The 27,431-nt window shown below is 43.5% G+C and overlaps 2 protein-coding genes across 4 annotated transcripts in view; both read right to left on the bottom strand.

Annotated features, from left to right (window-relative positions):
• Positions 1-1,233: 1,233 nt before the first annotated feature.
• On the bottom strand, positions 1,234-17,259 carry Cdc6 (cell division cycle 6). Of its 2 annotated transcripts, none has more exons than XM_090351694.1 (12): positions 17,141-17,259; positions 16,516-16,712; positions 15,137-15,418; positions 14,810-15,009; positions 14,140-14,315; positions 13,529-13,635; positions 12,233-12,372; positions 10,328-10,428; positions 8,506-8,570; positions 4,882-5,084; positions 2,747-2,887; positions 1,234-1,780 (listed from the first exon to the last, which is right to left on the bottom strand). In XM_090351694.1, the coding sequence occupies exons 2-12, from the start codon at positions 16,697-16,699 to the stop codon at positions 1,691-1,693; spliced, it is 1,689 nt and encodes a 562-aa protein (XP_090207820.1). In that variant the 5' UTR covers positions 16,700-16,712; positions 17,141-17,259; the 3' UTR covers positions 1,234-1,690. The 2 variants fall into 2 exon arrangements, with proteins under 2 accessions (XP_090207820.1, XP_090207821.1); XM_090351695.1 differs by lacking the exon at positions 17,141-17,259 and adding an exon at positions 17,073-17,087.
• A 5,001-nt stretch (positions 17,260-22,260) lies between these two features.
• The window catches only part of Wipf2 (WAS/WASL interacting protein family member 2), a 41,329-nt gene continuing 36,158 nt past the window's right edge, over positions 22,261-27,431 (bottom strand). For both annotated transcript variants that reach the window (XM_090350798.1, XM_090350799.1), the window contains exons 7-8: positions 27,211-27,312; positions 22,261-26,324 (exon numbers count right to left, since the gene is read on the bottom strand). In XM_090350798.1, the coding sequence (XP_090206924.1) occupies positions 26,284-26,324; positions 27,211-27,312 (143 nt within the window). In that variant the 3' untranslated portion in view covers positions 22,261-26,283. The remainder of the gene's footprint in view (positions 26,325-27,210; positions 27,313-27,431) is intronic.

Genomic DNA, 27,431 nt, shown 5'->3' with positions numbered 1-27,431 from the left:
AATTGGGCCCCTTTGAATCTGCCAATGTGATCTTGGCTGGAAGCCAGAGAGGATACACAGCAGCCCCAGTGCGAGTCAAGCCATGTTACTGACTCAAGCCCTACAGTGAAGAGGAAGGCGCCAAGCCTCAAACACCACGAGGTGGGAAGGCAGCTCCTTTTTGGGCAGGAGCCTACTGTGGACACAGAACAGACAGCAGCTGCCCACAGTGTGGAAACAAACTGTAAAGCAGTCACGTCTCTTAAGGCTGCAGCATCCAATAAAATGTAATTTAAATCAAGCCTCGCATCTGTTCTCAATCCCATTCAGTCTCTGCTTTCTATCAGCCTTCGGACAATCTTTGTAATTATACTGGTTAACCCTTACAGCTCCAGATCTTTTCCAACCTTCCTGGTACAGGACTTGTGGTCCCCACTTTGCAAACTGCCCTGAGGGAAAAATAAAAGGAGCATGAAGAGAGGGAAAAGGACCTTCAGACTAATGCCTATAGATTCTCCTCTACCACATACACGGGCGGGCAGTGTTCATTTCACAGGGCTCTCTCTGCCCTTCTCCCGTCCCATACCACCTGCTATAGTGCAGATCACTTTACAGGGAGACAGTGCGCAGAATGAATGAAACAATGGCCAACAGATCATTTGTACGCATATCAAGTTCCCAAACTCCAGGCAGCACCAGACAGAGAAAGGCCCAGAAGGCAGCAGAAGAGCTAAAGGAGAAGCAGAGACTCCATCACTGGCTCTCAGAAAATTCATATTAAAACATGTGACTTGTAGCTTAAGCATTTGCTCAGTAAAAATATAGCACATTCCCAAAGTAATCAAACTTAAGTACCTTTCTGCCCCTTCCTTCAAAACTACCACACCCCAAGCCTACACCTTCAAAGCCATGTTATAATGGTGCCCTCTGCTGATTCTGTCACAAATTGCGGAAATTGCCACTGGAAAACCAAACCCAGGAGTCTTGAGTAGCCATATGGCTTAATTTATCTAGTAAGAGTGGAAAAATATGTGTTCAGATGCAAATCCAACCCTGCACGGAGGCATCTTGAAAGAACAGCTGTAGCTGAAGGCAGCTCAGACTGTGGGAGGGAGGGTTGAGGAAAGAATTTTCAGTCTTCCGAAAGCCTGATCTCTCAAAAATATGATTTCTGGGGGGTGGGAAGAGAAAGACACCAAAGAACAAATTTTGAAAATAAATACATTTACAATCTGTAGAGTTACAACATTCCCCTTATCACCTTCAATGTTTCAAGGAGTTCCAGAGAAACTCAATGAGTCTTCCAAAGGTCACAGTGTGAGGGCGGCTGCCACATGAACCCAGTAAAACTCCAAAGTGAAATAAATTCTTGGGCCAAAGTGTCCTTTGAATATCCTTGTGGATAGTCTTATTTTCCCGAGCATTCCTTTTCATTCTTCTTAACCTAACCTTAAAGTTCTTCACAAAACATAGTTTGAGAAAACTTCGAGATAAATTATATATACACAAACACAACATAAATTCACATACTTGCAAACATGTTAAGAGGCACATAAATGGGAATATAATTTTTAAAATAACTCGGTCATTTCTATAGATTAAAAAATAATAAAATCCTAAGATTATTCAGTATAATCTTCATGAGCTTATAGATTAAAATTCATTGGTTTCTCAAGTTTTAAATGGCCAGCTGAATAGTTTAGGAAAGAATTTAAGGCAATCCAGTAGCTAAAATATTTCCAACTAAGGCTTTGTCTTTCAGAGCATGCTCAATTTCATTTTCTTCAATCTTCAAAGACACCTGGAAAGAGAAAAATATTTTTCATGGCACAGAACTCACACTAAATATTTACTACATTAAACTTTTCACATGAAGAGGTAAGCAAATAAAACATGGGTTTTATCAATGACCTTTATAAAAAAAAAAAAAACATCTATTTCACATGCCCAATTTCCTCACACCTTAAATTGTACCTAACAGGGGCCAGGAGTTTGGCCTAGTGGTTAAAGTGCTTGCGTAGCATGCATGAAGACCCGGGTTCGATTCCTTGGTACCACATATATAGAAAAAAAAGCCAGAAGTGGTGCTGAGGCTTAAGTGGTAGAGCTCTAGCCTTGAGAAAAATCCAAGGACAGTGCTCAGGCCCTGAGCTCAAGCCCAGGACTGGCAAAAATAAATAAATAAATAAAATAAAAATAAATAAATAAATTGCACCTAACAGAAAAATGGTTTAAAGGGAAATTTCCATCTTTGTATATTGGTCCTAGGGCTTGAAATAAGGGTTTGGAGGCTGTCCTTGAGCTTCTTTTGCTTAAGGCTAGTGCTCTACCACTTAAGCCACAGTTCAGGCTTCTGTGATTAATTTCAAGCCTCCTGAAAAGTTAGTATTAGAGGCGTGAGCCACTGGTGCCTGGTGAAATTTTCATCTTTATCAAAAGAAAGGCTCTCTAAAACAGTACAACTAAAAATAGGCATGTAACAAAGAAGCAGTTAATATCAGATGCTGGTGGCTCAAGCCTGTAATTCTAGCTATTCAGGAGGCTGAGATTTGAAGATTGTGATTCAAAGCCAGCTCAGGCAGGCAAAGTCCCTGAGGCTCTTATGAATCACCGAAAAGCCAGAAGCAGAGCTATGGGTTCAAGTGGTAGAGCTCTAGCCTTAGGTGAAAAAGCTAAGGGACAGAGATCTGAATTTGAGTTGTAGTACCAGCGCGCGCACACACACACACACACACACACGCACACACACACACAATGTTAGTTATACCTTTGTAAAGCGAGTTTCTTTGTTTTTCTTTAATCCTAAAATGCCTCTGGACTCCAAGAGTCCTGAAAGTGACAAACACTCTGACTGGTCCACAGCTCCCAACTGCTGTTTTCGACAGACAGTACTGTAGGCTTCATATAACTAGAAGGAAGAGAGAGAACAATTATTGCTTAAAAGTCAGACCATTTAGGTGACTCATACCTGTAACATTAGCTATTCTGGAGGTTTAGATAGGAAGGACCATGGTTAAAGGCAACAGGAGTCACATAATTTTGCAAAAAGCAGAACTAAAAGACTGCTTCAATTAATAGTGTGCCAGCCTAATGAGTCCAAACTCCAGAACCACACACACACACACACACACACACACACACAAAAAGGTTATTATCTCAAACGTATAATCTTAAAAATGTGTGGCACCTGCCTGTAATTCTTACTCAAGAGGCTAAGATCTGAGGACTGAAGTTCAAAGCCAGCCCAAGCACAAAAGAATGTAAGACTCTTATCTAGGAAACAGGAAGTGGGGCTATGGCTCAGGGGTAGGGGTAGGGCAGTAACCTTGAGCTGAAGAGCTCAGGGACAATGCACTGGCCCAGAGTTCAAGACCCATGACCCACAAAAAAAAAAAAAAAAAAAAAGTTGAGTCATGCCAGAAGCTCACACCTATAATCCTCTAGAGGCTGAGATCTAGAGATTGTGATTCAAAGCCAGCTGAAACAGAAAAGTCTGTAAGGCTCCATCTCCAAAATAACCAGTATAAAGCCAGGATGGAGACTTGGCTCAAGTGGTAGAGTACTGGCTGAGCAAGCACACGGAGCGATCATAAAGCCCAGAATTTAAACCTAGTATTGGCCAAATAAAAAAATGTCTGAGCCAGACACTGGTGGCTCATGGCTATAATCCTAACTACTCAAGAGGCTGAGATCTGAGGATCTCAGTTCAAAGCCAGCCCAGGGCAATAAACTGTGAGACTCCTCTCTCCAAGAGCCACCAGAAAACTGGAAGAGGAGCTATGGCTCAAGTGGTAGAGCACTAGCCTGGAGCTGAAGACCTCAGGGCCACTGCCCAGCCCCAGAGTTCAAGCCCCACAATCAATCAAAATAAGTAAATAAAATAAACCTGGGCTGGGAAGGTGGCTTGTGGTAGAGTGCTTGCCTACCATTCATGAAGCCCTCGATATGATTCCGTAGTACCACAAATACAGAAAGACTCTTATCTCCAATTAACCATAAACAACAAACAAACAACCAACAGAAGTGGGGCTGTGGCTCACTGGTAGTGTGCTAGCCTCGAGGAAAGAGCTCAGGGACAGGTCCTAGGCCCTGAGTTCAAGCACCATAACCAACAAAAACAACAAAACAAAAAAATTGTGCACCACCGTTTGAATCACTTCTGGCTATTTTGCTGGTTACCTGGAGATAAGAGTTATGGACTTTCCTACTCAGGCTGGCTTTAAACTGTGATTCTTAGATCTCAATCTCCTGAGTAGCTAGGATTATAGGCATGAGCTGCCAGAGCCTGGCTAAATTTTTCTGGGCCTAAACTTAGGGGCTGAGCACTGTCCTTGAGCAGTGTCTCAAGGCTTGATAAAGTGTTACCACCTGAGTCACAAAACTACTTCCAGCTTTTTCTCTCCCTTCACCCCACCCCCCAATCATGAGGCTTGAACTCTGGACCTATGTGCTGTCCCTGAGCTCTTCACTCTTCAACTTAAGACTAGTGCCCACTTCTGGTTCTCTAGTGGTCAATTGGAGATAAGAGTCTCAAAGACTTTAGTGTCTGGGCTGGCTTTGAACTACAATTCTAAATGTTAGTCTCCTGAGGAGCTAGGATTACAGATGTGAGCCACTATACCCAGCAACTTGCAGCTTTTTCCATGTATGTGATACAGAGGAATCAAACACTGGTCTTCATGCATGCTAGGCAAGCACTCTACCACTAGGCCAAACTCCCAGCCCCTAGAATCTATTTTTATAGCTTTCCTGTCCAGCAAGCATGAGAGCATGAGGCCCCAGTGCAACCCCCCCCAAAAGTATTCATTTTAATTTTTTATCAGCTACAATATGATAGGTCTTTCAAAAACGTATCTGCATTCCGAGCAGATTCTCATCTCTACCTCAGCTCCATCTGCTTACCTTTCCCAAAGTGACCTCTTTGATTTTCAGCTGCCTGGTCAAGAGCAGCAAAGAGCAAACCAAGATCTTCTGCTGAAGAGGCAGGGACTCCTGTGCTCCTGAGTGGCTCAAAGTCATCCTGTTCCCATCTACTTCAGAAATGACTTGGGCTATGTGAGCAAGACCAACACGCTTAGGGACTGGAGACTCAGAGGGTGATTTACCTGTAAGGTAAATGCAAAACACATCGACAGATTTAAACAATATTGCTCAGAAGTGGGGTGAGATAGATGGCACTGTTTTAGCTAAAAGAAATTTAAATAAAGTTACTAGATGGCAAAGTGGTAATTCCAATTCTAACTGCAAGTCAAAAGATGAGACAAGGCCATTTTCAGAAACATGCCAAAACAATGCAGACTCTGTTACTGAAGGAAGTATAAATAAGCAGATCAGTCCCACTAGCCCAGGAAAAAGTAGGACTATACCTCCTAAATAACCAGAATAGAACAGGCTGGAACTAAGACTCAAGCAAGTACTAGAACATATGACTAGCAAGCACAAAGCTCAAGTTCAAACCCCAGTACCACATATATATACATGTAAAGAGATTTAAGTTACAAGAGTAGGATGAAGGCCAGAAGTTTGGTCTAGCGGAAGAGTGCTTGCATAGCATGCACGAAGACCTAGGTTCAATTCTTCGGTACCACCTATGAAGGAAAAGCCAGAAATGGTGCTATGGCTCAAGTGGTAGAGCTATAGACTTGAAAAAGCCCAAGGATAGTGCTCAGGCCCTGAGTATAAGCCCCCAGAAGGGCCAAAAATAAAATAAAAGTAGGATGACTTGAAAGTATGGTTATCTTTTCTCTGAGCTGAATAGTGAGATTTTTTTTCTCCCTGCTCGTGGTACCAGTATCAGGGGCTTGAACTCAAGGACGGGGGGGGGGGGGGGGGGGGTGCGGCGCGGTGCGCGCTGTACTTGAGCCTCTTTATCCTCAAGGCTAGTGCTCTACCACTTGAGCCACAGCACTACTTCCAGCTTTTCTGCTGGGGCTGGCTTTGATCCACCATCCTCAGATCTCAAGCCTCCCAATTACCTAAGATTACAGGAATAAGCAACTAGTGCCCAGCTCATTCAGCTTTTTGCTTACTAACTGTTAATGCTCTACTACTCCAGTGTGATACATGAAGGCAAGGAGGAGAAAAGCAAGGAATTAATTGGAATACATCATATACATACATAGGAATGTGACAATGAAATCCTCTTTTGTATAGCTAGTGTTTCTTAAAATCAAAAAGGGCCAGGAATGGGGGCTGGGAGTTTGGCCCAGTGGTAGAGTGCTTGCCTAGCATGCACGAAGACCCGGGTTCGATTCCTTGGTGCCACATACATAGCAAAAATCCGGAAGTGGCGCTGAGGCTCAAGTGGTAGTAAGCTAGCCTTGAGAAAGTCCAAGGACAGTGCTCAAGCCCTGAGCCCAAGCCCAGGACTGGCAAAAGAAAAAAAAAAAGGAGGGGGGGGGACGCGCCAGGAATGGCTGGGACTTTGGCCTAGTAGTAGAATGCTTCCCTAGTACCACATACATAGAAAAAGCTGGAAGTGGTTCTGTGGCTCAAGTGGCAGAGCTCTTGAGAAAACCCAAGAACAGTGTTCAGGCCCTGAGAGAAAGCAAGGTGTCAGTGCCTCATGTCTATAATCCTAGCTACTTGGGAGACAAATGAGGACCACAGCTCAAGGCCAGCCTAAGTACAATAGAAAAGTTCCCCTTCTCAACCTAAGATAGGTGTGGATCACCATCCAGGTATCTGACTGGATAGGAAGTGAGCCTCTATCTCAGAAATAAAATGGCATCAAAAAGAGATGGAAGCCTTGTATAGTGGTATAGAGTTCCAGCCCAGGAAGCAAAAGGCCTTGCGTTCAAATTCTATTACCTCCACCCCATCAAAAAGCACAAAGAATAGTTAGAAAGACAGGCCATTATTCAAGTCATATGAGGGGATAAATGTGCCTGGTCAAGTCAGTCCCACCACGGTCCTCCAGATGGCCTCCCCAAATGACCTTTCAGGTTTGGTTTACTTGCCCAGGCTGATCTGCAGGAGAGCAACACTTGAGAAAATGTCACTGGATATCCTAGCAGATAGCATCCTCTCAGAGGCGGGAGTTTGGGAAGCTGCCAAGGAGCTACAGAGACTATGGCCTTACTGTTTGCAGAAGCATGACTGGAGAGACAGAGGAGGGACCCGCTCTGTATCAAGCTTTGCAGAAGTTACTGAGACCATCTGCAGTTGCCCCACAACAATTTGCTTCTATTTTGTTACCACTGAGGGGAAGCTGCAGAGGTCTAATGGAGATACCAGAGCTCACAGATCAAGTACTGGAATCTTCACGTGGAAAGGAATTTGCTCTACCACTAAGTCACATTCCCAGCCCCTGTGACTTTTTTTTTTTTTTTTTTTTTTGATGGCCATGGAGCTTGAACTCTGGGCTTGGGCACTGTCCTTGACCTCTTCAGCACAAGGCTATTGCTCTACCACCTGAGCCAGAGCACCACTTACAGTTTTCTGGTGGTTAATTGGAGATAAGAATCTCATGGACTTCTGGGCCCTGGGGCTGGCTTTGAACCAAGATCTTCAGATCTCAGCCTGAGTAATTAGGATTACAGGTGTGAGCCACTAGTGCCTAGTTTGAGACATTCTTATCTTTGATTAAAAAAAAAAAAAAAAGAAAGAAAGAAAAAGAAAAAAAGCACTTTAAGGGGCTGGGAGTTTGGCCTAGTGGTAGTGCTTGCCTAGCACGCACAAAGACCTGGGTTTGATTCCTTGATAGCATATACATAGGGAAAAAAAAGCCGGAAGTGGTGCTGAGGCTCAAGTGGTAGAGCTCTGCCCTTGAAAAAGTCCAAAGACAGTGCTCAGGCCCTGAGCTCCAAGACTGGCAAAAGAAAAGAAAAGGGAAGGGGAAAAAAAAGCACTTCAAGAACTGCAATGCTAATAACAATCAAGTCAGACCATATCTTTCCAAAGATAAACACTGCATATTAAACATGAATGAAATATGTAGTTCAGGGCTATTTTACACTGCTGCATGAACAAGGCCAAGGGAAAGGAAAACAAAGTCTATCACTTGCGATAACCTTTGATTTGCTGTAGTAATCTGATCTCTGTACCACCAACTTTCCTAAACTTGTTTAAAGGCCTAAGATATTCCCAGATAAAGTCACAATTCTTTCAATAATCTCTCCCCTTACTTATCAGGCTTTGCTTCCACTTTTATAGAGATCTAAAAGGACTCAATGTAAACACTTAGAAAGATGCTGACCCAATTTTCCTGTCTAATTTTCATTCCTAGAGCTTGGAATGTCAAGCCATACTTTCTGCTAGCCATTTATGTAACACCTGGGAGGAGTAATTTCCAGTAATAAATGGACTATAGTAGAAGCAGGTTAAGACAAAAGTGACTAGACAGACAGACAGACAGACAGACAGACAGACACACACACACACACACTCTCTGGGTATGGAAACATCCCCAGACAGACAGACAGACAGACACAGATGAATTTAATTATATTCATTTCATCTTTCTCTCCTCCAGAAAAGCTGAACTTCTAATTATAAAGGAAGACAGGAAGGAGATAAACTACTTACATTCAGACAGTGGTTTGAGGATAGTCTGGCTCTTGACATCCGACTCCACAATTTCAATAGCTCTCCTATTAAAAAAAAAAAATCTAAAATGAATTTGGTCTGAGCCACATATAGCCACCAAATTCAAAAAGTTAAGCATATTAACTAAAAACATTTTTGTAGTACAGAGGAATTGAACCTGGGTCCTTGCGCATGCTAGGCAGGCACTCTACCACTACGCCAAACTCCTGGTCCCCAAAACAACAATTTTAGTTGTATTTTTTTTTTTTTTGTTTCTTCTTTTTTGGTGCTGGGGATTGAACCCAGGATGTTTCGCTTGCTGGGCAAGCACTTTGCCACTGAGCTACATCCCAGCCCTTCCCAAAACAGCATTTTAAAAAGTTGAAATCCCACATGGTAATAGAAATACAAACATAACTATATAGACATAAAAACCTATGACTCTATAGACATAATGTTTTATCTCATAAATTAATATGTTTCTATGACATACAAACCCTTAGCCTAATTGTGATTGAGTTCTAAATGCTGAGTCCCAGTGATTGTAAATAGAGATTCCCTCCTTGAACACTTGTATGTTAAACTTGTCATTTAAAATATGATATAAAAATCAACATTAATAAAGTCTTTTAAAAAAAAAAGTTGAAATCCCTTAACAAACTGCATTGTCACAATCTATGGAGACTTAAGGGACCTAAGATAATTTATGGACTTGGAATTTGGTTTCTTCTCATAGATGCCAGGTAGATTGTCATCCATGGAGTCAACAACAACATTCTGGATGAGAGAAAGTTTACGGATAGGAGAGCAGAATATGAAGTATGAGTGACCAAGGAGAATGAACACACCATCCATATACAGTAGACCAACAAAGATCTTTCTCTTGTCAGTCTTGGAGCCTGGGCCCAACCCTGAAGCTCTTTTGCTGAAGGCTAGTACTCTACCACATTGAGCCACAGCTCCACTTCTGGTGAGACAGAGTCTCAGGACTTTCCTGCCCAGGCTGGCTATGAACCTCAATACTGAGATCTCAGCCTCCTGAGTAACCAGGGTTACAGGTGTGAACCACCAGTGCCCGGCTGTGTCTGCAGTTTTTCTTTACTCAAGGAGTTTGCATACTAGAGGAAACTTTCAAATTGAGGTCCCTGCAAAGTAGCACTAGGAAGGGCTTCCTCTCCCACTGCTCTTTCCAAAGTGCTTTGCCCACAGGAAGCCAACAGGCAGACCTGGATCTTCTGCCTGGCAAGAGGAGGAGGTTGGACCAGCAGGCCAACACAGCAAGTATCACTTTAATGGACCCAGTGTCCCCACTGGGAGGGAAGAAATTTCATCAGTTAACACAGAGGCTTTCCTCAGCAGGAGGGGCTGAGGAATGGAAAGGAGAAAGAGGTCTAGAATAAGACTTGGGGGACCACCAACTGGATGCAAGAAGGGGAGCCCACAAAAGGAAAGGAGGGAGAAAAAAGTCTAAAGGCAAAGATGGTTCAGGTCCATAAATAAACCTGCTTGAGATCAGCTAATGGAAAAGTAAACTGGAGTCTTTTTTAATACAAATGTAATTAACCAATCTATAATCACCACAGGGAGTGTCAGCAACATCTCATTTGTTTCTCCCTCCGTAGGTAATGGACTGATAATGTTTCAGACATTAACACGGAGGAAATCCAGAGCTCCCCACTGAGACACAAGTCCCCCTTCCTCAGTGTAAAAAGTAACAGAATGGAGCCTCTTCACTCACATTCACTTGAGTTACATGAGACAATTAAAAGCATTATTATTGTTTTTTTTAAACATGGAAGCAGCTATCAGTGCTATAACTCACCTGCAAACATCTAGTGCCTTGCGAACATCTCCTGAGACAGCAGAGACTTTGCGAGCACAGAACTGAATTGCAGCGTTGTCCAGAACCTGGTCTCTAGATACCTCCAGGTAAAACACAAAAGACACATTATTATTATTATTATTTAAAATATTGAAGTCAGTACCAGGACTTGAGCTCAGGGACTGGGTATTATCACTTAGTCTTTTTTTTTTTTCCTCTTGTGCTCTACTACTTGTGCCACAGCTTTACTTCTGATATTGAGCCATGATCCTCAGATCTCAGTTCTTGAGTAGCTAGGATTATAAGCATGAACCACTGGTACCAGCAGAAGACAATTTTAACTGTAAAAGTCTCTTATGATTTGGGTTCTAGAAATAAACATTTTTTATTTTTAATTTTTTTGTGGCTCATGGGGCCTGAACTCTGCCTGGGAGCTGTCCCCTGAGCTCTTCAGCTCAAGGCTACCACCCCTAAAAGCCAAGCCCCACTTCCTGTTTTCTAGAGGTTAATTAGAATCTCAGGTCCTTTTGTGCCCAGCTGGCTCTGAACCTTGATCCTTATATCTCATGAGCCACCGCTCCTGGCCAGGTTTTGACTTGTTTATAAAAATACTTATTTCACAGGGTGCAGTGGCTCATGCCTGCAATTCTAGCTACTCAGGAGGCTGAGATCTGAGGATCTCAATTCAAAGCCAGCTCAGGCAATAAGATACCAAAGTCTGTGAGACACTTATCTCCAATTCACCACCAGAAAACCAGAAGTGGAGCTGAGGCCAAAGAAGAGGAGCACTATTCTTGTGCAGGAAAGTCTAGGCTCTGAGTTCAAACCCCACAACCAATAGGGGAAAAACATTTTTTATAAAGATATGGTAATAGTTCATGAATAAAAAATGTAATTGGGAGTCAGACATTGGCGGCTCACACCTGTAATCTTAGTTACACAGTAGGCTGAGATCAAGAGGATTATAGTCCAAGTCTGGCCAGAAAAAGCCATAGGACTCTATCTCCAAAATAAAAAGCAGGGCTGGAGGGATGGCTCAAGCAATAGAATACCAATGGAGCAAGCACAAGGCCCCAAGTTCAAACCCTAGTACTACCAATACCACACACACAAAAATAAGCAATTAGAAAGGAAAAAAAATACCAATCATTTTTCAAAAGAGGAATTTCCTTTCTTCACAGACTTTATTTATTTTTTTAAGGTTATTAAGGAACCATCTGAATGATTCCTCTAATTCTTCAATTTCAACACTGAGGGATTCAGTAAGTGGAACCATATGTGGAAATTCACATAACAATGTTCCCCTCACTATGGTCACCAGGACTCCTTGCACCATTAAGAAAAGCAATTGAGCCAATGTCTGGCTCATGTCTGTAATCCTAGCTACTTAGGAGGCTGAGACCTGATAACAGCTGTCCATAGAGAGCCTAAGCAGGAAAGTTCTTGATTTTTTTTTGTTGGTCATGGGACTTGAACTCAGGGCCTGGGTGCTGTCCCTGGCCCTAGCACTAGTGTCCCTGGCACTAGCTCAAGGCTAGTGCTAGAGCCATAGTACTACATCTGGTTCACTGGTGGTTAAATGGAGATAAGAGTCTCAGACTTTTCTGCTCAAACTCTCTATAGACTACAGTCATCAGATCTCTGCCTCTTAGAGTAGCTAGAATTACAGGCATGAGCTACCAGCGCTCTGCTTCTCAGCACCCTGCTTAAGACTCTTATCTCCAATTTGCCACCAAAAAACCACCCCAAGTGAAGCTGTGGCTCAAATGGTAGAGCACCAGCCTTAAGCACAAAAGCTAAGGCTCAGCGCTTAGGCCTGAGTTTAAGCTCCCCAACTGGCTCTAAAACAAAACAAGCAAAACAAGATATTTTAGAACAGAATTCGGCATAACAGTTGGCACTCACCAGATTAAGTCGGTCTTGCAAGATAGTGGCGATCTGATTCCTGGTATAAGGTGGGAAGTTCAATAGTTGTGGCTTACATTTTTCTCTAGCTTCAAGCCTTGGCAGAATTCTGTCAGTGAGATCCAGAGTATTTGCAACACCTGAGAAGATAAATAATACTAATTAGTAAAATCATCCTGCCAGGAAAATTAAACCCTCTCAAAGAAAAAATAGTATTTCCAGTTATAATCCGGCTTTCCAATTGTTATTTTACACTTGCCTTTCACCCTATACCAACCAATAGGTAAGATGTGTCTCGCCATAAAGCAAAGCACAGTGGTACACATCTGTAGTAAGAACACTTGGGAAACTGAGGTAGGAAGATTGTAAATTCAAGGCCAGCCTTGGTTGCATATAAGAGACTCTGCATTAAAAAACAAAATAAAACAAAAAACTAAATAGGGACCAGGAGTTCAGCCTAGTGGTAGAGTGCTTGCCTAGCATTCACAAAGACCCAGGTTCAATTCCTTGGTACCACATATACATAGAAAAAGATAGAAATGGTGTTGTGGCTCAAGTGGTAGAGCTCTAGCCTTTAAAGACAGTGCCTAGGCCTTGAAGTCAAGGCCCAGGACTGGCAAAAAAAAAGAAAAGAAAAAGCCAGGTGCGGGGGCTCAGGCCTGTAATCCTAGCTACTCAGGAGGCTGAGACCTGAGGATTGCAGTTCAAAGCCAGCCGGGTACTAAAGTACAGGAGACTCTTATCTCCAATTAATCACTAGAAAACGAAAAGTGGGGCTATGGCTCTAGGGGTAGGCAGTAGGTTTGAGCTGAAGAGCTCAGGGACAGCACCTAGGCCCAGAGCTCAAGCCCCATGACCTACCAAAAAAAAAAAAAAAATTAAATTACACACACACATTGCCCAGGCCCTGAGTTCAAGCCCCAGGACTGCAGGGGGGAAAGGGAGTATATCTATGTATATACCTATGTATACACATATAGGCTGGGTACTCAGGCCAAGCTACTCAGAAGGTTGATATCTGAGAACTGGGGTTAGAAACAGCCCAGTAAGGAAAAGTCCCTGAGATTGTTATCCCTAACCACCAAAAAGCTAGAAGTGAAGCTGTGGCTCAAGTGATAGAGCACCATGGTGCCTTGAATACAAAAGTATAGGGACAGAGACCAAGCCCTGATTTCAAGCCACAATACTAGCATGCATGCATTCATGCATGCATGCATGCATGAGCGCACACACACACACACACAGGAAGGGGAGCACTACAGATCCATGATATGACATTTACAAGTGAGCACTAACCAATCAACACCAATCGAGAATTGCTTAGCCAGGGCCACTCAAACAGCGTGTATAAAACATCCTGTCCTTTGCTGTCCAGCTGATCCATCTCATCCAACACCAACACACTACAGATTAAAAAGAAGCAGTTAGTATCCACGGGCACCCTCCTAACCTTCCAGTGTTAGATCTGGGCTGACTTCAGGTCATGTTCCTAAAGCTGAGATGTGAAGATTATAGTCTGTCCTATTTCCAGTCAAGAGTGGTACTCGCTTCCCCTCCCCCAATCAGGAACAAGTAACGTCCAATTGTTTTCAAGCACTACTTGAAACTTAAAACATTGGGCTGGGAGTTTAGCCTAGTGGTAGAGTTCTTGCCTACCTCGCACAAAGACCCAGGTTCGATTCCTCGGTACCACATACTAGGAAAAAAAAGCCAGAAATGGTGCTCTGGCTCAAGTGGTAAAGCTCCAGGACAGTCCCCAGGCCCTGAGTTCAAGGCCCAGGACTAGCAAAAACAAAAACAAAAAAAACCCTTTAACTTTCTCTCATAGAGAAACTGAGAATGTTCTTTTTGTGAGTAACAGACCTTGCGGATTTTTGTCAAGCAATATGAAGCAGAGAAATACTTACATCATGGGGCCTTTCTCCGAAGTCATATGTTTTTCCAATTTCCTCACCGTGTCCTTCCCAGCTGGCCGGGATACTTCTTCCTGCCAAACCTCCTGAGCAATAGCTGGGAATACAGCCTGGGCATTCCTCAAGGACATGCAATTCAGCATGATAGTTTTAAAGCCTTTTTCTTCCTTCTAGAAAAAAAAAGGTTTAAGTGCAAACACGGGAGTTAGTGGGCTCAGAAGATTTGATGATACTAGAAATGACTTTGAGATCTAACAGCCTAGAAGAGGAAGGCTCTATTTTCACTTGGAAAGACTTACCAGACAATGGAATATCGACAAAACATTATTTGACAAAAACATCAATCTCCAAAACATCTACTTATTCCTAGTCCTTAATAACCAAGTGTTACTGGGTACTGGTGGCTCATGCCTGTAATGCTAGCTACTTCACCATTCAAGCCAGCTAGGAAGGTCTTTGTGGCTCTGATCTACAATCAACCAAAGAACAGGTAGTGGAGCTGTGGCTCAAGTGTGCTAGCCTCGAACAAAATTTAAGGCATAGTGTCCAGATCCTGAGTTCAAATCCCAGTATCCCCTCCCCCACACCATGCACACACAAATTCCACCACCATTAACAAAGTGTCCTTCTAGAAAGAGTATTGCCATCCAGATTCTCAGTGCACCTTGAGGTCTTGCAGAATTCGGCTTAAGCAGGCAGTTTTTCCAGTTCCAGGAGCACCAGAAAGGTAAAGACTTCCAGCTTTTTTTCCACAGATGTGTTCCCTCAGGAAATGCCTGATGACATCCATCTCCTTCTCTCTGGCAGGCAGCCGATCCGGGACAGCTGTATTTAGGACAAGCTTTGCTTGCTGATAGCAAGTGCCTGTGCCAGACATAAAAGAACAATTTAGACACAACAGAAGGTGACTTGGAAAAAACTCAGTGGCTTCCTCCGGAGTCATCAGCTTTGCATCACAATGGCTGAGCCTACAGATGCCATAAGAACACACCTTCTTGCCTGAACAGTCTCACACACGCAGGTTCTTTCTCCGGTGGATATTTCTGTTCAGAATTTGTTGTGATTGTCTGATCTTTTTGAGCTGAGGAAATTATCTTGTTTTGGTGCACTCTGGCCTTTTCTGTTTTATCAGGAGACTTTACTGGCAGCTGATCATCAAATACCAATCTGCGCCCCTTGGGGTTAAGCGAGCGAGGAGGACCATTCTCTTTCTTGCTTTGCTTTGGTGGAGAACAGGGCGGGAGATGGGGAGTGTTGCATAGATTGTCATCACCTGAAACATTCAAATCACAATAAAAAGACTTAGAGAGATCTCTGCCTTATTAAGAGGATCATTTCTCCTTCTCTCTCTCTCTCTCTTTGACTTTATCTGAGCTGGCTTGGAACTGCGATGCTCAAATCTCAGCTTTCTGAGCAGCTAGAATTACAGGCCTAAGCCACAGCAGCCCACCAGAAAGCCACTTCCACATCAGAACCCCCAAAAGTAAAGCCTTATCACTTAGAAGCCAGAAGGCCGCCAGATGGCACCACTGAATCTTATTTGGTATAAACCTATTAGGGTCTAGTGGGATGAAATTAAGACTGCTCTAAAATAGGATTTCTCAGGCATGACACCAGCCAAAGAAATTTCTGAACATTGTAGAATGTTTAGCTGTAATAAGCAAGTATCTCCAGATATGATCAAATTACCTCTCCATTAAAACAAATGCTCTTAGGCTGGGATGTATAGTTAAGTGGTAAAGCTCTTGCTTTGCCTGATCATGAACTAAGGCCAGACCAGCCTCTTGGGAAAATTTTAATGAAGCCACCCTAGCATCTCAAGACAAGAAGCAGGGCATGGTGGTACATACCTGTCATCCCAGCTACTGAGAAACACACATAGGAGACTACCTGAGCAAAAACTTGAGAGACCCTATCTGAAAATTAAAGCAAAAAAGGGCTAGGAATGTGGCATAACTGGTAGAGTGTGTGTCTAGCAATCATGAGACCCTGAGTTCAAGCTTCAGCACTATACCTCTTCAAAGAATTGAAAATAGATTCTCTTAATTTCATGACTATGAGAGCAAATTTCACAAGACCGCACAACTGCAAAGTAATTGTTAAATGACAGAACTAAGACATAAACAGAAAATCCGCCCTATTAAGTAATCACAGTAAGTAACTTAATTCTTGGCTTTTTGTTTTGTTTTTATGTGGTACGGAGGACTCAAACCCAGGGCTTCATGCTAGGCAAGCACTCTAAAATTCTCAATTTCAGTAAACACTTAGCAACCATTCAGAAAACAAACTTCAAAAACATCTTACCATTAAGAAAAGACAGGCCAAGAACTACCAGTCAAAAAAGTTGTAGTGATGCAATGTAATGCTTACCCAGACGTTTTCTGGGGCTGAGAGGCAGAATTTTTGTGTTTAAACAAGGAGAACATGGAATAGCCTGGCCCTTTGTCGGTTCTAGTTTCGTAGTGCTAGAGTTTTTCGCTTTGTTCGATGTCCGAGATAGCTTTTTTTTGGGGAAACTGATTGTAGCTTGTGCCTGGGATCGGGTTTGAGGCATGATGTCAACACAGCTAGACACAATAAAAAGAACAACGACATGGGATATGTAAAGGCCAAAGGAAAACAACGTGAACTTTGTTTATCAGAGCATCCTAAATTGTTCTTAGCCACTTGAGCGATGCAATAACTCATTTCTGTAGCACTTGGATGACTCAGGACCCCTTTATCAGCAGCTTAGCCCAAGGCCACCACGCTCAGTCTCCCAATCCCTGACACGAAACGCGGCCTTCCCTTCTCCCTGCACCCAACCCTCCACCCTGGACCACCACCGCCCTCCCACAGCCTCCAGTGCTAGATGCACTTCCGTGGCGCATGGCCGTCGTCCCCGACCTCGGCCCTCCCCGCGGCCCTCACGTCAGCCTCTTCCTAACCGGCTGGCTCGCGGACTCCAGTCCTCCCCAAGCAGCCCTCTCCCTTCTGCCCCTTAGGGCTGTGTCACCTCAAGGCAGGGACCTTCTCGTGTCGCACACGGTCTCTGGAGCCCCCAGCCACAAACCCGCAGCAGGAAAACCAACTCGCGCCAAATCTGCTCTAGCCCGGCGTTCCGGTCTCGCGCCAAAGCCAAGGCACGTTTCTGATTGGCTGTTGCCACATCGCCGCCAGCCTTAGCCACGTCCCTTTCCCTCCAGTCCAAGGTAGCGGGAAGGCCCACAGCCAATAAGACAGCCTCCAGGTCTCAGAGTCACCATGAGGCCTCGCCCTCTTAGCGGGGTGGGGTAAGCGTGCTACTGACATCCGGGGCCTTCTCCGAGAGGCGCACGCTTACGGCAGAGGCAATTCGAGTGAGAGACCTTGTCAGACCGCAATGCCTGGCGGGAGATGTAGTTTCCTCGCACCCCTTCCGGGTTCTTCGACTTGGAAGACTGGAGGTTTCAAGATCTCTCCGCCTCTTCTCACTCCCACACGTACTCATGTTCTTTGTCCTGATGGATAGTTACTATATTAGCTGAGACTGTATATGCCAGGCATGGAGCCAGGCACCCGTTTTCCTTCTCCAATGCTCCTGAAGCAAATGAATACACAGGTCTAGAGGTCGCAGCATCTTGGTGGCAATGAAAGGCTTAAGACCTTCATCTCCAGACACCTGAACCGTTGTTTGGTAAAGCTAGATGCCTAACAAATTGCACGTCGTGTGCAAAAGCAATGTCAGTCTTTCACCTTTTTTTTTTTTTTTTTTTGCCAGTCCTGGCCTTGAGCTCAGGGCCTGTGCACTGTCCTTGGACTTTCTCAAGGCTAGAGCTCTGCCACTTGATCCTCAGCACCACTTCTGGCTTTTTTTTTTCCTCTGTATGTGGTACCAGGAATTGAACCCCGGGGCTTTGTGCATGCTAGGCAAGCACTCTACCCCTAGGCAAAACTCCCGGACCCAGCCGTTTGCTTTTATTTTGGTCGAGATAAAAATGTTATGTATGAGGGGCTGGAAGTTTGGCCTAGGGGTAGAGTGCTTGCCTAGCATGCACAAAGCCCCGGGTTCAATTCCTGGTACCACATACAGAGAAAAAAAACAGCCGGAAGTGGTGCTGAGGCTCAAGTGGTAGAGCCCTAGCCTTGAGAAAGTCCAAGGACAGTGCTCAGGCCCTGAGCTCAAGCCCAAGACTGGGGAAAAAAAAAAAAAGTTATGTATGAGTCGACATGGGCGGTGGTTCACATCTGCAATCCTACCTACTCAGGAGGCGGAGTTCTGAGGATCATGAGACTGTGAGACTCTTTCTCCAATTAATCTCCAGAAAAGGGGAACTGGGGCTGTGACTCAAGGGGTAGGGTGGTACCCTTGGGCTGAAGAGCTCAGGGACAGAGCCCAGGCCCAGAGTTCAAGCCCCATGACCCACCAAAAAAAAAAGTTATGTATGTTCTATGAACCTTACCATTAATTCATACACTGTAGGGAATGAATTATGGTCCTTTAATTAAATTTTTTTTTTCTGCCATTCCTGGGGCTTGACCTCAAGACCTGAGCACCGTCCTTGGGCTTTTTTTCTCAAGGCTAGAACTCTACTTGAGCCACAGCACTACTTCTGGCTTTTTTTCTATGTATGTGGTACCGAGGAATCAAACCCAGGTCTTCATGCATGCTAGGCCAGCACTCTACCACTAGGTCATGATCCCAGCCCTAATTTACAAACCTTTTATAGGCAAACACCAGGGTTTCAGAGCCAGGGAAGATAGTTATACCAGAGGCAAGCTGAGCATTTAATGAAAAATATAAATTAGAGCAATAATTTGTAGGCTAGCTTCCAAAACTAATAATCCTTCTAAGCTTCAGGTTCCTTTAAAGGCCAACTGTAAGTAATGATATTTATCTTTTATCACTTAGTATCAAATAAAAGGGGGCCATAAAGCTGAGACACAGGAAAACAATATTACAATCATCAGTTAATTGTATTTAGTTCAGGTAGGAGCCAAGAGTCAATACTGAGAGTTTAAATGTATGCCAGGACTGATCTACTTTTATAAATATCACTCTCTTTTTGGCTAATACAGAGGCTGAACTCAGGGCCTTGCACTTGCAAGGTAGGCATTCAACTACTTGAATCATGCCTCTACCCCCTATATTATTAGATATTATACATAATTTATTATAAACATATTAATAATCTTCACATACACCCCACAAAGTTGTTAAATTTTTCTGTTTTATGAGCAGGAAAACCAAAGGAGAGGGTGTTGAGTAAACTTGCCCAAGGCCACATAATTAGTAAGTGAAAGAGCTGCAGTTTGCTCTGAATCCTGAGAAGGCAAACTCTTGCACTGGACCAGCTACTCAGGAGGCTAAGAACTGAGATCAAGGTTCAAAGCCAGCTCAGACAAATCTGGAAGACTTTCATCTCCAATTAACCACTAAAAAGCCAGAAGTAGTATGGTTCAAGTGGTAGAGTACCAGCCTTGAGTGAAAAAAGCTAGGTAAGTGTGCAAATTCCTGAATTCAAGCTTCAGTACTGGCACAGCAATAAAAATCTGACTGCTGACCATTTAATTATAGGGCTAAGATTAAAAAGATGTGAGTGCTAAATAGAAAGAGAAGATGGTGTATATTTGAGGAAGTCTAGCAACTAAAAGCTAAAAGAGAAAAGGCTGTCATGAGCAAAAAGAGCCTCCACAGTGCACTGATTCAGTGGTGGTGTGCTTGTCTAACACAATAAAAAAAAAAAAACACATAACATTTCTCATCTAATAGCAACAGAACCCCAAACACAACCTTCACTGTGTATTTTTTTTTGTAACCTGGGAATCTGAAAAATTGACTTTAATAACCTGGAATGGTGATGTAAGCTCAGCCAGCTCTAAGAGATGGCATAACAACCTACCTCAGTCAGAGAAAGCAGAGAAAGATGTAAGCAACATCGTGCATATTGAAGCTTATGAAAATATCAGGAATCTGCAAGGTGCCAATGGCTCATGCCTGTATTCTAGCTAGTCAGGAGGCTGAGATCTGAGGATCATCATTCATTTGAATCCAGCTTGGGCAGATAAAACCAAAAGATTCTCTCCAATTAACCAGCAAAAAGCTGGAGGTGTGGCTCAGGTGATAGAGCACCAGCCTTGAGCACAAAAGCCAATAAGTGTGGGATGTCCTGAGTCCAAACTGGCATACAACATACAAAAGCAAATGGCCGCTATGGAAGTATGCCGAGATTCACAGCAATGCCAAGACTGAGCTGAAGGCATGGCTCACGTAAGTGGTAGAGAGCCTGTCTAGCAACTTGAGGCCCTGAATTTAACCTCTGGTACTGCTAAGTAAATAATGAGCAAAAGGACTCTAAAAGGGAAGCTATTTGAAGCTTCTTCCTTTCCACTGGTTAATAATCCTCCAGTAGTGAACCCCCATGTCACACCTTTGTCTTTGCTATGTCATCTGTCACTTGCCATCATTCTTCCTAGCTAACTCCTTTTTAATATCCTGCATATTTCTCCTGATAACTGTCCCGAAATCTTCTAGAAGATTGGTACTGGCTTTCTGGAGGCAAAGATCATGTCTTACTCATCTCCATTTATAGAAGTCTACTACAGAGGAAAGTACACAATAAACACCTGCAGAATGGAAACGACATTTCTGTCAAGTGGACATACATCATTTTCATGAGTCTTTTTTCTTAGGTATGTGTATGTGTGTGTGTGTGCAAATCTTACATCTCAATCTATACGCAAAAACAATCCAGATTGGGGGCTGGGACTTTGGCCTAGTGGTAGAGTGCTTGCCTAGCATGCACGAAGACCCAGGTTCAATTCCTTGGTACCACATACATATATAGAAAAGCCGGAAGTGATGCTGTGGCTCTCAAGTGGTAGAGCATTAGCCTTGAGAAAGCCCAAGGACAGTACTCAGGCCCTGAGTTCAAGCCCCAGAACTGCCCCCCCCCCCAAAAAAAAAGAGTATATATCTCCAAACTGGTCTCCAGGGATTTGAAGGGTAAAGCCCTTATGACAGTTACCCTCTTGGGTGGTCAGGATCCAAAAGTAACATGTTAGTTATTACCTCTGTCAGTGGAATACTAGGAAGTCTGAGATAGGTAACTTCCTTCCAGTGATGCAGTTCATGGTTGGACTGAGGAACTACTTGAGGCACTTCACAGCATGCAGCTGGGTCTCAGTAAGCATGCATGAGCCAGCTGGTATCCTATCACCTAATTCATACCCAGTAACAAGGAGGAGGAATCAAGTCACACTGGAAAGACTTGTCAGGCATGTGCATGTGTGTGTATGTATGTCTTAGTGGTACAGAAAAAACTTATAGCTTAGGAAGATGAGAGCCATTTAGGTGAGCTCCAATTGAAGGACTTTAAAAAGTCAGGAAGAACAATTAAATCAATAAATAGGTAGTTTATTAATCATATTAATGACAATGATGGATCAAATAATCAGGAATTTTGCCAATCTGGTAAGTATGGATGAAAATGAGTCCTTTTCCCCTCTCCCTCCACATGTTTTTATATCTAAATGATGAGAGTGATTCATACACACACCCATTATGAATCAGTATGGAAAAATAATTTCAAGACCTTTGCTAATAATGAAGTGCAAGTTAAGCTCATTAAACCTTAGTGGTTATTATGTCACAGTAAGCAAAGACTAGCTGGTTGAATTTTGTACACCTAAAGTCAAAGTTCAAGGAAATCAGCTAAAAATTTAGCTTCAAAAAAAAAAAAAAAAGCAGTGAAGAAAACCGGCTAACACTCACATAAGCATGGAAACACATGAGCCTGAAGGCTCTGCCCCCATTTTTTCTTTTACTGTCCACAGAAAGATCAGCTACTCAACAGAGGCAAAAAAAGAATCACATGGGATTCAAGGAAAGGGCCCAAGGCTAGGGAGCCTTCTGGGCTCTCTGAAATCATGGGGTAAGGAAGTTAAATTGAAAACAGAAAATGATGTCAAAAGCTGCAGGTCATCGTGGCATAACCAGAACTGATTTTCAAAACATAGTAGGAAAGAGGACCCAGGACACACTGGTTCTCAGGGGCCTTGAAATCAAATCACCACACTTACCCAGATGAGCCACAAGGTTTCCTCCCCTTTCTCTGCTCCCTCTAGTCAAGAGTACGCAGTACACAGTTTACAGGCTTTTGTTCTTAAAAGCAAGGTTTAATTCAACTGCATGGCATCCAGAAAAAAAATAAATGTACCGAAGGATCCAACCTGAGACTAGATTATACATTTTAGAGATGGGGGCAAAAATCAGTGCTATTTGGGAGAGGGAGCACTGTAATCAAAACATAACTCCAAAATAAATCACACAATAAATTACTTTCAAAAGGAAATTGATCCACATGCAGATGGATGGACACACATACCCACCATACCCACACATGCGCACTCCCACACACACGCTGGCATCATTCTAGTCTTTTATTCAGTGTTGCCTATGATGTCCAGGCTGGTCACTGCTGGAAAGGACAAAGGTTAGACCTAAGAAGGGCATGCCCCTTTGCCACCAGTAGAATGATGACATTTGAGACAATGAAGGAAGGAACCCACTAAGCTGTTAGAAACAAGATTAGAAAGAAGGAAACGGTTGTTGCAAGGAAGATTTTTAATACATTTAAAGAGGGAAGAGGAAGAAAGCACAGAAATCTAACACAAGTAAAGGCACAATGACGTGGATCTGAATAGAACCAAACCCTTCCTTCAGTTAAAGTTAGCTCTTTTCTTTTTTCTTGCATGTGATTTTGAAAGTGGTTATAGTTTTCTTTTACTTTGTATTTAAGAGATGAGTCTTGAAGGCAGAGTTGTAATATATGCCCCTCTCTCTTCTCTTTCATTCCCTAAACTAGGGCAGCTTAACAGAAAGCCACCTTGACCAGATAGCCAGGGACTGAGATTCAAAAGGAAAATCAAGACCGCACCTGGCATGTGAAGAATCTGATTTGCAGCTGATTGTAGGTGGGGTTTCCAGGACAGACAGCTCAATGAAGTACCATCAAAGGGTCTTTGATGCCGAGTACTCCACCCAGAATTTCAGAAGGGAAGGACCCTGAAGTCACACTTCTTCCCCACTCCCATAAGCACTCAGCCTACAGATTATTTCAAGTGATCAGGAGAATTAAAACATACCCCAACCCTGAGTTGTTCTGTAGCAAGTCTATTTACATTTTTTTTTCCTCATCTCTCTCCCTGGAGGCAAATCTGGGTTTTAAGCTGGGAAGCCAAGGGTGAGAGCAGTCCCCCAGTGCAATGGCCAATGACTACTCTCCTTACTTTCCTTGCCTTTGCCAGGTAACAAGTCCAGGACAAACTCCTGGACATAGTACACTTATCATCAGCTGGGAAAGCCATAGGCTAATTTACTCTGTTGGCCTAGGCTGTGAAAATGCTGGGTTTTTACAGCTGGAGTAAATCCCCAGGAGAAAACCACACCTGGAATATCAAAGTGCTTTGGTCCAGGTTAAGTGACCAGACAAGGAGAAAGAGGCATCTAGATTATTTAAAAACTTAGAGGCACTGTCCTACTTCCAGATAGGGCAGTAAGAAATAGCTACTATGTTTTTCTTACTAGAGAAAAACATCATACACATAAACCCGCACAAGAGCTGTTTTTAGCACAACTTCTTGATATTCTGCTGGGTGATGTCTCTTCCATCCGGGAGGGGACAAGGGAGTTGAGAGGACGGGGTAACAGCCTCAACATGAGACCACCCGATCTTCCACTGAAGGGACAACATTCCCACAAGCAGATAAAAAGCAGTTTAAAAGGTGAGAAGTTTTAGTACTCTTGCAGCCAGCCCACCTTAAACCTACATTACAAGCTTTGTAAAACATACAAAATAGACCAAGAACTATGAGTATCATATTCCTACCTTCAATAGCAAATATACATGACAATAAATCTGTTATTCACAGAGGGACCCAGTAATGGATAAGGCAAAAGACATTTCAGTAGGTGCTGTGTCATAAACATGCTCTGAAGGAGAAAACTCATTTGATGAGATCTAGACCTGGGCCTTTGTTGTTGTTGTTGTCGTCGCCCCCCCCATTTTTTTTTTCATGAGGCAAAGATAATGAAAATACAACCAGTACCCATGTGACACAGTCTGAATTCTGGGGAATCTGAGGGGCAGCAGCAGGTCACGGGGAGGAAAATTCAGCCCCAGGGAAAAGCTGGGGTTTAGCTTTATTTGTGATACACATATTGATGCTCTATATTTGAGAAAAGGATTTTAAAAAAAAAGATACACTTTGAGAACATTGTACAAAAGGCATCCACTCCCATTTCAAAAACAAATGGGAAGACTTCACAGTCAAAGTTCAGAAACGCATCAGCATCTACCCTGGAATTCTGCTGCAGTATCAATTCTTGTGCTCCCCTCTCCCCTCTATTCACAGCAGGATTCTGGGGATATTTCTGGGAGGTAACTGCTAACAGATTGGGAAAAAAAAAAAGAATAAATAATGAGTGATTAGAAAAAGGTTGGTAACAGATATAACCGTGGTCTGTCACAAGAGTCCAAGTGATTTGGGAGATGGCAAAAGATAACAGACTGAAAAACTCAAGTTGAGTCCTCCCTCACCTAGCACTAGGAAGATCGGGGTTCTACCAGAGATCAGGACAGATCCTTAGCCTGTGATCCAATAGATTAGAAGGGTCCCTAAGGCAAGTTGAGCCTGTGAAGGGTATGGTCAAAGTATTTAACTGGAATGCTCTGTATATTTCAAAGCTTGGTCTGCTTGCTCTCAGGCCAAGCCTGAAGCATCCTGGTCATATGGAAATGGCTACATCAAACGCATTCAGTTTGTGGAGTCTAAGAGCCCCGTCCTGCTGTTGGAGAAAGGACAGTCACTGTACCTCTCAGACAGGACATTCATTTTTCTCTGTGCTCTTTAACTAGGGCCTGGAAGACAAAGAAACAATGTATTGCTGGCTGCCAATGGAAGACCTATCGTGAGGCAAACTTCACTGGTGTCTGTGCTTCTTGGCCTAGAGGAATAGTGAGCTATCCCTCCAAGATTTTCCTAACTCCTCAACTTTTCCTATTTTGTCCTAAGACCCTGCAATCCAGGAAAGTGAGAATAAAGGAGGAATAGGAAGTACCTGCTTAGTCAGGAAAACTGTCAACAACTTCACTATAAGCAGGCTGTAAAGTCCTCTGTAGCCTGTCCAGAGCCACATCCTTCTTCTCCTTTCCTTCCTAGCCATTCTGGAGCAATCTCCAGGGGTTGACTGACTCAAAAGCCAATGACCACTTCAAGGTCAGTCAGCAAAACTGAGGCAGACTTGAGGTGGACGTTAAGACCCATGCAATATCTCCCTATTTCCCACCAGAAGTTTTGGAATTTGTGGATCATAACTGAATGATGCCCTTGGCAAAAAGTGACTTTTCTCTTAGAGGAATGAGGATGGAGAAAGAAAACCCTTCAACCTAGTACCCTGAGGAAAGGGGGCAGGGAGTCCCAGAGGACTTGAATGGCTCCTGGTCCCTTAGCTACAGAAGAACTGACTACCTCTAAACTGATCCTCAGCTAATTTCATTGTCTTCTTTTTTAAATATTTAGTTCAGTTGATTAGTATTTAGTATGTATATTCAACTTATCCCTGGAATGGGCAGGGGGGATAAGAACAAAAACCAAATACCCCTAAAAATAATGCAGAGCCATTTCCTTGTCCTTTCTCCATACCTGACCTTTAAAACAGATCACTTCTATACACACTCCTTTTGGGCCTCACTACACATGCCCAGAAGTCCTGGCTATGCCAGCTTCTTAAACAATGGAATATAATGCACCCACCAAGCTTCCCCATACTGGATAAGAGCATAGGGGAGTAGCATTCTCCACCCTGCCCAACAATGAGTCCATCCACCACAAGGCACCTTTCCCCAAGGAAAGCAGAAGACTTGGACTGGCTGGACTTGCTAGAGGAGGAATGGATTCGGGGCTAAAGACCCCACTGCCAGCAGAAAGAGTCCAATCACCAAATCCAGAGACAATCTGCATAGATGGAAGTGAGGTGGCAGGATGCTTCGAGTCCAGGGTTGGCTGCACTGGAGAAACACAGTAGGAGCTCTCATGCAGGTTTAGGGGAATGGAGGGGACCATCTGAGAAGAAGAGTAGGTCCATTCTTTTCCTGAGGAACAGGATCAAACCAGGCTTCACCTGAGAATGGGTGGCAGAGGTGGGGCTCCACGGGCAGCTGGGGAAAGAAACAACAAACACCCACACACATATATACTGTTCACATACTAGATCCTGAATAATATAAACATTCTTTTCTGTTGTTGTTGTTGGTGGTGGTTGTGGGGCTTCAATCAGGGCCTGGGTGCTGTCCCTGAGCCTCTTTGCACTCAAGGCTAGTACTCTACCACATGAGCCACACCACTACTTGTGGCTTTTTCTAAGAAGTTTATCAGAGATAAGAGTATCACAGACTCTCCTGCTTGGGTTGGCTTTTTTTTTTTGGGGGGGGGGAGGGTGGTTGGTCATGGGGTTTGAACTCTGGACTTGGGCACTGCCACTGCCCCTGAGCTCTGCAGCTCAACGTTAGTGTTCTACTATCTTTGAGCCACAGTGCCCCTTCCAGTTTTCTGGTTGTTAACAGGAGCTAAAGAGTCTCAGGACTTTCGTGCATAGGATAATTTTAAACCCCAATCCTCAGATCTCAGTCTCCTGAGTAGCTAGGATTAGAGATGTAGGATACTGGCAAGTAGCTGAGAAGCAGATTTTGACCTAAGAAAAAAACACAAGCCTGGAGCTGATGGTTCTTGCATCTAATACTAGCTAATCAAAAGGCTTAGCTCTGGGCCAGGAACTTGGCCTAGTGGTTAAAGTGCTTGCCTAGCATGCACGAAGACCCGGGTTTGATTCCTTGGTACCACATATATAGAAAAAGCTGGAAGTGGTGCTGAGGCTCAAGTGGTAGAGCTCTAGCCTTGAGAAAGTCCAAGGACAGTGCTCAGGCCCTGAGCTCAAGCCCAGGACTGGCAAAAAAAAAAAAAAAGGCTTAGCTCTGATGGTGGGAGTGAGGGAGATAACACAAAATTCTACATTCAGAAAAAACTTTCCTTATTTACCCTTCTCACCTCGGTTTGTTTTGCTGGGATATATTCTCTGAAAATGTTTATATTCTTCTGGAGCAGGAAAGTCTTCTACTGGATGGAAGGAATACTTTGACTCAAAATCATCTGTGAAAAGAATAGAATAATAACTGAAACAACCCCTTCTTGTACTATAGACCTCTGACTTTTTACCTCCCAGCATCCTGATATTAGAGATCCTGTCTCAGCAACCAAACCAAGGTTTC

This window comes from Megascapheus bottae, chromosome 17 (genome assembly GCF_031878675.1).
Source record: "Megascapheus bottae isolate mThoBot1 chromosome 17, mThoBot2.hap1, whole genome shotgun sequence".
NCBI lineage: Eukaryota > Metazoa > Chordata > Mammalia > Rodentia > Geomyidae > Megascapheus > Megascapheus bottae.
Note: the sequence above shows the minus strand (reverse complement) of the source record. Positions and strands in the feature narration are given on the sequence as shown.